Below are 11319 nucleotides of genomic sequence, written 5' to 3'. Positions count from 1 at the left end.
GGTGAAAGAGCAGGAGAGGAAGGAGGAGGGTATGAAATGGATATTGCAGGTAGAATTTTGCCCTTAACTTGATCATACCTTGAAGGAATCCCAACAACTGAAGCTTTCCTTAAAATATATATACATACACATGTATATACACAGTATGGTTTGTTTTCACTTGTCTTCCAACTTGTGAATCCCCAAACTACTTCAGATCTTTTTCTCTATCATGGTAAAGTGTGCAATATAATTTTTACAAGAACAATTCAGTAGCCCGACAGGTCCAAATGCTGGGGCGGTGATTGAAGTGCCCGTGATGGCGTGGCTGGAAGCTCTTCCTCCCCCCGCCCTGGGGGCCTGGCCTGCGTCTCCTGGTCCCAGTCACACTGCAAAGCTGGAGCTGTTTCTGGGTGAGTGGATCAAAACCTTCCTATCAGCGAGGGCGGGCGTGTCTTCTTTTACCTTGCAAGCTTTTCCTTTTTCCTGTGTATAATGCAGTTGTGTCCAGCATTTTGGTACAGGCCCGCCTCACCTTAATCTTCTCTTCTGCCCTTTTCGAAAGATTTTTGTCCGGGAGGGACTTGCAACGCCCTCGCTGCGGCGGGGAGAGCCCCGGGCCGGCGGGCAGGGGCCGGGAGGGGCAGGAGGCGGCTCCGGGGGGCAGGAGGCGGCGCGGACTACACGTCCCGGCAGCCCCGCGCCGGCAGCGGTTCCGCCGCTGCAGCCGCCTGACCCTCACGTGACGGCGCCGGGCCGGGCCGGGCCGGGCCGGGCCGCGCCGGGCCGCGCCGCGGCATGGGGCACCGGGACCGCATGTTCAAGGTGCTGGTGGTGGGCGACGCCACGGTGGGGAAGACGTCGCTGGTGCAGCGCTACGCCAACGACAGCTTCAACCGGCACTACAAGTCCACGGTGGGAGGTGAGCGGGGAGCGCGGCGCTGCCCCGCCGGGGCCGGCTCTGGCCGCGGCTCTCTGCCCGCGGCCCCGCGCCGCTGCTGCGGGAGGCTGGCGGCTTCCCCGCTCGCCTCCCGGGGGTGCCTCTGCCGGCTCCTCGCCGGTTTGTCCCGTGCCGCGGAGCGCGGCGGGGGCCGCGCTCAGCTGTTGCGCTTGGTGCTGTCAAGCATCCCTTGCTCGCAGGCTCTAGTGGGAAACTTGCTCCTGTCCTTCCCTGCAGGTATAAAAACCTTGCAGTAATTTGTGAAATGAACAGTCATCAGCCTGTAATTACCGTATTTGGCAACTCGTGCAGCAGCTCTCAGATGCAGCTCCTGATGTGCCCCCGCTCAGTAAGGCCCCTGATGAACTGCGCTGACTCTTTGGGGAGGGACCTGGGTGCCCGTCCCTCGTCCCTGCACAGCAGACACCCTGCTGAGTCCTCACCTGGAGGATGAGACTATAGCCCTAGATCTTGCTGGTGAAAATCAGAACAGCATTGCTCTGACATTTACTTTAGTAGTGATTTCATGTTGCTGAATATGAGCTCTGTTGTAAAACAGGTGATTGGAAAGAAGATAAAGAATAGCTTTATAACAAAGTGGTCTTGGGACAAGGCTTAAGTAGAAGGTATTTTTTTTTCTTTAACACTAGTGTTAGTGAATGACCCAAAAGAGCAGGAGGTGCCAAGGCCCTACTCAGCATATCTCTCTGAGGACCTAGCATACTGGAGGCAGAGCATGCAATCATTCACTGCAGTAAGAGCTGCAGATTTTGCTTTTTGTTGTTTTAATCTTTTTTAAATCTGTTCCTACATTCAAAAAGTTCCAGGCCTATTGAGCACAGATGACAGCTTAGCTGGACAGTTTTCCTCCTGCAATGAAAACTTCATGTATCGTAATCTTCTGAAAAAAATGCAGTGTTTTTCTTTTCTACTCCCTGTGCATTTGTTACAGTTGAATTATAGATGATGGGAAGTGGTAAATGTGAAAGGAAACACTGTGCTCCATCTACCAGTGACTAAACGGTTTAGGCAGTGCAGGACAAAGACAGGCAACAACAGCAAATCCAGCATTTTATTTGGCATTTTTCTGAGTTTCCACTAGGATTATGAATTGTAAAAGGAGGCATGAGCATGATTAGCTCTGACCTTTTTACTTTAAACTCTGCCTTTGTGCATTATTAACCCTAACTGAGAAGATCCAGTTCTCTGGCCTGCTGTTTAAACTGTGGATTTAAAGAACAAAAGGCATGACCCCAACAGCACTTAACTGAAGCAGAGCTGGGTGAGGGAAGGTTTCCTTAAAACTCTCCAAGCGATAAGGTTTCCAGTAGCCTTTTGTTAGTGTTGTGGTTATTCAGGCCTATGTGCTGGAGGAGTTCTTATTTCCCGAACTTTTTTTCTTTCTGGCCTTAGCTCTTGGTTAGTGTTGCTACAGTGTCAATGCAACACCCCAAGGATCAAGAATGGATATCTTCTGCAGACTGGAAGCTGTAGGTGGGATCCTTACGAACCCTGGTGGTGGCAGTGTCTGATTCCAAAAAGTCCTGCCTTTTGGGGTAGCACACTGGCTGCCTGGTGCTGCATTTGCTGGAAAATGCCATGTTGCTCTGCTGCCATTTGTGAGGACTTTGACAGCAGGTTGGTTGGGCTTTGCAAGACAGGGAATGCTGCTCTATTGTGTAATTTAACTCCACCTAAAGCACTTCTAATCTAAAGTTCAAGAAAGAAAAAGCAAAGTGTAGCATCCTTGTGCAGGAATGGGATGCGGATAATGCCCTTGATTTCCTCTTTTCCAAGGGCATTTTGTGTACCTGTGATCATTCTCTTTGAGCACCCAGGGAGTATAGCAGACAGTGTGTGGAGCCTTCTGGATTTAACACTTGCTTTGCAGCTGTCTGTGATGGAGGAGAGGGGACAGTGCTTGCAGTCTCTCCAGGCCCTTATCTGTTCTGTGTTTGTATGGGTAGTGGTCCAATGCAAATTGCCATTGCTGTGACAGCAGTTGCTACGATGCCCTATGCCTGCCCCTCTGGGGAAATATTGAGAAACAAGTCCAATGTTTCTAATTGGATTTCCTTTTGTGGGGGGGTGATTTTCTAGTGGATTTTGCTCTGAAGGTGGTGCAGTGGTCAGAATCGGAGACGGTACGACTCCAGCTCTGGGACATTGCAGGTATGTTCAGATGAACCACAGAGCTGTTCAGGAGCATAATTTATAGCTCTCTGAACTGCTTGGCCCTCTTCTGTCTGTCTTGTTTGTCTGTCTCTCTCTCTCTCAATCTCTTCCCCCCCCCCCCCCGCCATCCTCCCCAGTAGGAGTCTGATATGAAAATAAACCCTAAAAATCTGTGAAATCAAGGGACAAGATTGTTCTGCTTTGTGATGTTCTTCTAGTTTGCAGTGGTGATTTAAATATTTAATCAAAAGCTCATCTGCAAAGAACACAGCAACACAAATGATAAATTCTATGGAGCCTTTCTTTTCAATTTCAAAGCCAGAGCAGACTGAGTGGGGAGATGGGATGATTTGTAACTGGATATATAACTTCTCAGCTCTAAGTCTTCTGTTAAAATACTGCTTTCTGGCATGATAGCCAGGAAGGCCTGATTCTTGTGTCTAAACTTGGAGTACTTCCATTGAATTCAATCTGGTCTTGCTGCTGGGATCAGAACTGGGTCTTGCAAGTTGCTATCTGGCTGCTCAGTGACCTGTGTGAGCAGAGTTGGTGGTTTCCTAGGGAACAACCGTCCACATCAGCGCTGGAGAGGTCGGCAAGCAGCAGTCATGGAAACAGGACACTGTTACATGCCCCGGAGGTGGTGGGCCTGGGTCAGGAATGGGGCACGTTCTGGGGGACCGTATTAGGCAGTGAAGTGGACTGAATAGCATCTGCTGCTTAGAAAAGCACAAAACCGTTCTGTTCCTGAATTTTCTTATCACCAGAAGACAAAGGACAGATAGATCTCTAAAATGGCACCTCTGGATCTAGAGTAGAGAGGAAAACAGAGTTGTGGCTTCTTCTGGTTTCACTGTTCAGACGTGCAAGTCTGGAATCTCTAAAAAGAAAACAGGAAGGAGAAGTTTGCAGCAAGAGGATTGCAGCAAGAAACTGATTTCGATTTCAGACCAAAAAGACGTTTAAGATCTGAAAGGCAGAGTGGCCATATTTGTCACAGCACTCTTGACATGCCCTGAGCTGAAGGGGACGTGCACACAAGATAGTCCCTTCCTCACTGCTCTTCCCACCTGAAAGGGACACAGATAGTTTGAGGTAACTTAGAGTGCTTAATTTGTGATCTGTTCAGAAAATAAAGCCTGTTGACCAGCAACAGATCTATGTCAGAGCTCACGCTGATGTCTATGCAATGTCAGAAATGCCAGTTTTCACTGTGCTGCTGACCCGTGTAATGTGATGTGAACATTTTGTGGTTTGTCCCCATCAAAACAAGCATAATAAAGCCATATAGCAGCATGGTGGGGTTACTCCCTGGATACAGTTTTGGTAGTACCAACAGGCTGTAAGGTTTAAATAATAATAACAGCCTATGTGAGTTTTAGTTTTTTTTTTTTTTTTTCCTTAATATCAAACTTTTTTTCTTCTGAGAGGCTGTATTTGTATTGCTGTGTCTCCACCAAGCACTCAGCAGCATGTATCGATAGTGACTGAAAAAACCCTCCTAGAACTTTACTGATGGTTGTGCTTAGTGGCAAGACACACTGCTGTTAGTAGGGTTTTGCTGTACAGGAGATAAAACTGTGGTTGGGGAAAGGATGCTTAATTTAAATTGTTGCACTGGGAGTGATGCAAGTATTTCAGGGACATCTGAGAGTCTGGGTCGGTATTAAGAACTCCCATTTGTTCCATCTATCACTGCAGTGCTGAGGTGCGCAAGGCAGAATGTGTCTTAATGCCTCTGTTTCCCCCTTAATTAAGGGGACAGTTGGTACCTCATTTTCTCAGTGGACATTATCATGGGCATGATTTCTGGGTGATCAGGTCTAACAAGATAACTGAAAAAAGGTTTTCCTTTTTTCACCTCAAGGGCAGGAACGCTTCACATCTATGACCCGGCTGTACTACAGGGAGGCGTCAGCCTGCATTATCATGTTTGATGTCACTAACATCAGCACGTTCAGCAACAGCCAAAAGTGGAAGCAGGATTTGGACAGCAAACTCACGCTGCCAGATGGGAACCCTGTGCCTTGCCTACTGCTGGCTAATAAAGTGAGACACTCTAGATGTACTGAGTGTGCTTGCATGTCTGTTTATGTGTATATACATACATTACCATACTTTTACAACCATGAAGGGAGAGAAAAATGGAAAGAGAGAGATGTGTGGGTTTTTTTTTTTTTTTTTGTCTTTGTCTTTAACGTCTTTAACTTGCAGTAGACTGGGAAGGTTTGGTATGATATGGCAGGTAAAGCCTCTCCTTTTCAGAGCTGCCCGAGGGATGTCTACTTTTCGACGCAATGTCAAGTTTCACTGTGTAGATTGCTTACTGTCTTTAATGATTTATTTTTCTTTAATTTAAAAACTACGTTTATGTGCTACATGTGTCAACATTGGTTCAACAGCCCTTTCCAGATTCAGTTTGAGACTTGCCTTGTTTGAAGGAGCCTAAAGTTGGAAATCAACCAAAAACTTGATGGGTGGGCAGGAAAATGGCTTTCCTGCTTCTTCGCTTGTTCAGGAAGAATGCTTTCCCCCAATAGCATTTTTCAAGTAACATTCTTGCCTGCATTAAGGAGATCTCTGTGTATGTCATTAAAGTAATGTAATCACACAAATACAAGCTCTTATTGGACAGGTTTCCTCGCTGCCTTTTCATACTTCCTGCTGCCATCAGTGTGATTGCTTCAGTGGCACTACATCAGTAAAATTTCCTTGCTACTGATAGGCCTGGCAAATTCTGGATGAATGACAATGCTTTTTTGTCCTGTTCTGGATGAACCTCAATTCCACGCGTGCTTGACTGAGGTGTGTCTGTATCTCAGATTAGATAAATATATTGCTGCTTGCAACATCCCATTAAGAACCTTGCCCTAAGAACTCTCTATCAGACTGCGATCTTGGAGATGTGAGGGGCCAAGCCTAGTTGCTGCCTAAACACAAGCAGTAAATGGGTGAGGGGAAGAATTCCCCTCCCAGCTTAAAAATTAAAAGGTTAAACTTAAAATGACTGACTCTTGTTTTACAGTGTGACCTTTCCCCATGGGCAGTGACAAGAGAAGAAGTGGATCGGTTCAGCAAAGAAAATGGCTTTTCTGGTTGGGTGGAAACATCTGTCAAGGAAAACAAGAATATTAATGAGTCTATGAGGTAAGTGCAGTGATTTGTGATACATCTGAAGAGTTAATTCCCTCTTTTAGACATCACCATCTTCGAGGTGAGGGAAGATGCTGTCAGTTAGTAACAAATAGCAGCAATAACATGCAAGTAGATCTCCTAAAGGGAAACTGAATTCTGAAAGGTCAGAAGTTCTTCTCTCCTTAGTTAAGGGGAAACATGCTTTTGGAAACAAATTCTCTAAACAATACCATGGATGTTTTTTCATATGCAGGCCTCTACTAGGAGGATGGGACTTCTTCTGTAAAGAGATTAGAAATTCTTGTGTAATGTATCAAACCTTTAATGCAGAATTTGGCCTTCTCTGAAAGGTATCAGACTGTAGTGTGGGAATTGACACCTTATCTTAACATCTGGTAGGAAGCCTGTTGCTGTGACCCAGTCCTTAACTGGACCCAAGGTGAAGTTGTTGCAGCAGACTTTGTAATAGTGTCATTGCAGTGTCTTCTGATGCTGCCAGATAATAGCAGTAATGGCAGTAATGCTACTGGCAGTGCCTATGAGATTCTCTAGCCTGATTGTTTAGTCAAAGTTCTGGAGCTTTTTATCCTTCTAGAATGAATCATTACTTCTCTTTTGTACTGCTTCAGAACTGTGTAGCACAATGTTGCTTGTTCAAAAAAAAATGTATATTTCTTTTCTAGAGTCCTGATTGAAAAGATGATGTCCTCATCCAGTGGTGACAGAAATCCCTCTGCTTCTGGAAGTGGGGATTATATTAACATAAAAGAGACATCTTCACCAGGCTGGACTTGCTGTTAGATACACTTACTGCACCATCTCCTCTGGGTCAAGCAGCAATGTCCTTTTTTATTACTACTTATAAAACAGCTCTTGCTGGTATTTTTACATGATAGTGAACTGTCTCCTCTTCAGTGCACACTGGCACTCAGTGAAGCATTGCTGCAATGATTTTGGGGTGAGGAGCAGAAAGAGGAGAGGAGTGAGAAAAGGATTCCTCTTCTAATGTAGTGTCAAATGGAAGTTCTGCTGCTAGTAAGGTAGCGCAGTCTCTATTCAAGCACATGGCTCAGATTAATGATTTTTAATTTAGAGCACTTCATTGTCTCATATGTGGCTGCCTGTCTTGGGCAGGGGTAGGGATGGGGAAGGAATATTTTAATAGTGTTGCATCTCTCATTCTCCACCACGTGTATACAGAAAACACACACGTGCCATGCTGAAGTGTTACAGTGATTTTTTTTTTTTTTTTGATGCATGCAAAGCTCAAGTAGTCTCTCTGTGCCTTCAGATTCACAGTGTGAGATTACACCAAACTTTACTTATGCTCTGGAACCACATACCTCTGTTTACATGTCATGGAGAGACCAAAACATCTCCTCGTTGCCACTAACTGTCCTTAAGATGCACAGCCAGATGCAGATTAGCACAATGCCATGTTACTGGACCTGTAAAATAATCGGTGTATGAATTTGAATAATTGTATAGCACAGCCCTCATGTATACTGACTGCAGTGCTTGCAGCAGAGACCTCAGATTTTCATCAAGAATTATCCAGTTGCCTTATGTTCATTTTTTCTCACTCAACCTCTCTAGCACAAGCGTACATACTCTGTTCTGCTGCCACTTTATTAGGGCACCAAGAGCTGAACGAGGAATAGGTTGTAAACTCCTTTGTATGATAGAACTACAGTCCTTTTCACTTTTAGAACACCCTATAACCTACAATCTCAAATAGCTTTGCAATTGCTGATGAATTGCCTTCCCACAATTATTCTGTACTGGTGAGTGAATTTGGAAGCAGGGATGCTGCTGGAGATACAGCTGTCTGAAAGCCCACCTGCTGGTTTTAGTGGTCCAAGGGGGAAGCAAAGGAGAAGACTTTGCAGGACAAAAGGAAATGAAGAGAACTGCTCCCTACTTGCCTTTTGATCCCTGCTTTTTCCTAGTATATCTCCCAGGTATTCATCGTTATTGAGAATGGTTCTTGCCAGCCTCCTTCCCCTCCTCCATCTCCTCCTCCCTCTTCCCCCCTCCCCCCCCCCAAAAAAAAGGAAAGTGAAAGCACACCAGATAATTATCTTAAAGTTAATAGGAAACTCAGTCTATAAGCCTGTGGTTACATAGTATTGCATGTGTGTTATAAGCATGCTATGCTATAGAATTATCTTGCCCATGCTATAGGTTAAGATTTAAACAAATGCTCTTCAATAATGTTTTTACTTTCTCTAGTAGATTAAATAAGGAGTGTGTTGAGGGGTGGAAATGTCAAATGACTTTTCCTAAAAGCTAATCTGAAAACAGGACTATAAATTTATTTGTCAAAATTCATCCTGAATTAGGACTGCTCTTTGGCAAAGTTTCCTCTATCTATCTTTTATTATTCTATATAATCTAAGGAGGGAGAGGGCAGTAAGAACAGGAACTGATTACCTTCACTGAGTACAAAAAAACTTCTGAATGTTTGTTCTCGGGAGCTGAAAAGGATTGATACATGAACAATAAATGCTATGGAATTTAGGCCTAGTGTTTTGTTCTGTTACTTTTATTAAAAGCTAAGATATCTGGGATAGGATTCTGTTATGCAAATATTACTAAATTCAGTTTTATAGACACTGAAATATCATTCTCCATGAATTTGAGTTCACTGGAAAAAAAAAAAAAAAAAAAAAAGTGAAATAGTATTGTGGAGATAGTACCTGAGAACTTGGAAGTAGAACTTATTAGCAACAAAATGGAACTGTCCTGTTGAATTTTACTTCCTGAATATATGAAAAAGGAAGGGGTTTGGGTTTTTTTAGTCCTTTATGGAACACAGGGAAAAGGGTCTAATTTTTAAAAAGGCCTATGAGATTGTTAAGATCTGTACATTATTTATTGATTTCTGTATGTGCACCTCAAAAAGTCTGAGCAAAGAGTTCAAGTGTTAAAGCTGGCTTTACACATGAAGAAACCGAGGCAAGCAGCAGAAGATACTCTGCCCAGGACCAACTATTCGAGTCAGTAGGAGCTTGGAACTAATACAGATTTTCTAATACCTGTTTCAACAGACTAGCCACTAAGCCATATGTAGGAAAACATCTTTATATTGTTTGTATGTCAGTTTGCTATGCACCAGTGTCTCTTTGGTTTTTGGATCCCTTTATTTTGCATAAGTGCCTCTCAGATATGAGCAAAAAGCCAAAATAAGATCTTTGAATATTTGTTTATATTATATATAATTTCTGTTCTGGCCAGTGGTTTCCGGTACTGATGTATACCTTGAGGTTTTTCTTCCACACAACTTACTGCTTGTTAATATCCTACCAGACATGGCAGACAAGTGTCAGAAGCTAAGCCTACACAACAGAAAGAGTCGTTGCTTGAGGTCTCTCTAAAAACCCGACCAAACAGGAAAACGATTTGACTGTGCAAACGTGTTTTTTTCAGAGCGCTCTCTGTGGCACATAAGGTACTTGGGGGAAAAAAAATGCAGGCTTTCTGGCAACCCTGATTTAGTCCTGTAAAACAAACTGTAATTCAGAGGCTCCATCTAAACGTGTTTTCTGCTGTGTTAGGCAGTACTCAAAGAATGGTTGCCTCTGAAACATTGTGCCCAGCTTGTGTTGGTTATTTTAGTTTTTAAAACAACTGCAGGGAAAAATCCAACCTGAGTGAAGCAAAGCTTTTAAGAAATACTTAATCAAACTTAAAGCTTGTTTGTGCAGACTGGTAAGAATTTGCTTTATTTTCGTGATCTTCTAGAAATAAATCAGAAAAGCCTTGTCTTTATTTTGGGGGATTGTGCTTAACTAGTGTCATTTCTTTGATAGGAATGACCTGTTTTGAAATTGAAGACACTTGATTTTTTTTTCCTTATGCAGTGCCTAGTTTGACTTTGTACTCTTTACATGATGCTGGGCTAACTGTACCTATTTCACTCTCTTCCACCTGTGTTACTTAGTGCTGTAACTCTTTAATTTGTATAATAGCTTGAAATTTTTACTGCAATAGAACTTGAAATCATGAGGGTAGACTATAATTTAGAAATATCTAGTCAACAATATAAAAACCGAGCCTTTCTTAACTGCTTGCAGTTATGCACAAGTATTTTAGAGACAGGATTCTGACTGCTGTAAAGTTGCAGTATTATGTTTATATAAAGAGAAGAAATTGATGGGAGGTTTTCCCTGTATCAATCAGTAACTAATGCAGTATTGCAGAAGTCTGAAATAGAAGTTTGACTTCGCTTGTTTAGTAGTTGTCTTCCTGTCTCAACAGTCCTAACAGATGGGTTCACAAGTCCAAAACAAAAACAGTCTTGCTGTCAACAATATGTACACAGCATGCAGTGTGAACTCTCCTGTGTTGCCAACAAAATAAATTAATTGTTTTCATTGAAACACCTTGTTATCTTGATTATCGTAGTCTTGTTGACCCTAGAGCTGGAGGTAAGTATGTAGAACTTTCCAATCTGTTGAGTCAGTTATAGTGACTTGTTATCCAATATATCCACCTAAGAGGAGTAACAAAACAAAACCCCTTGATGTGGTTATTTGTTAATAATATCTTCCTCCTTATAGCTCATTAATTCACATAGTGTATTTATGGGCTGGCTATATAGTCAGGCAGCTGTTCTGAATACCCCTCTTTCTTTCCTGATCAACTTGATCTTCATGAGCGTTGAGTTCAGGACATCTGAACTGATCAGAAAAGTGTTAGTCACTCCAAAAAAGAAAAATTAAGATCAAGAAAGGTATTAAGTAGCTGCAAATTACAAATATTGTCAACTTTTACTTAATTATATTGTCAAAACCAGTCTTCTCAGATGACCCTGTGGTTTTTTAAGTACTACATTTGATAAAACTTAAGGACCAGTGTCTGAAAGATTTAAGTTTAAAGTAAAAATGACTTGCTATTGCAAAAGCTGCCCTTTTTATGGATTGTACTTTTTATTTTTTCATGGTGAAAGCTGTTCCTTTTCTAATTAAAATGAGTAATTATAAGTTTCTAGGAGATTAGAAGTCAAACGAGCCCCAAACTTTATTTGGGAGTTTATTTCTTTACTACTTCTATTTTACATAAATTTTGCCTGTTCTTTACATTTGCTG

At 42.8% G+C, this 11319-nt stretch overlaps 1 protein-coding gene across 1 annotated transcript; it reads left to right on the top strand.

Moving 5' to 3' along the window:
• Positions 1 to 740: 740 nt before the first annotated feature.
• Positions 741 to 10611, top strand: RAB29 (RAB29, member RAS oncogene family). The gene is made up of 5 exons (XM_062595075.1): positions 741 to 901; positions 3020 to 3091; positions 4962 to 5143; positions 6120 to 6241; positions 6913 to 10611. Exons 1-5 carry the CDS (start codon positions 778 to 780, stop codon positions 7028 to 7030), a joined length of 618 nt encoding a protein of 205 aa, XP_062451059.1. The 5' UTR covers positions 741 to 777; the 3' UTR covers positions 7031 to 10611.
• The last annotated feature ends 708 nt before the right edge of the window (positions 10612 to 11319 follow it).

The sequence above is a fragment of the Rhea pennata genome, chromosome 25 (genome assembly GCF_028389875.1).
Source record: "Rhea pennata isolate bPtePen1 chromosome 25, bPtePen1.pri, whole genome shotgun sequence".
NCBI lineage: Eukaryota > Metazoa > Chordata > Aves > Rheiformes > Rheidae > Rhea > Rhea pennata.
This window is presented reverse-complemented; position numbering and strand designations above follow the sequence as displayed.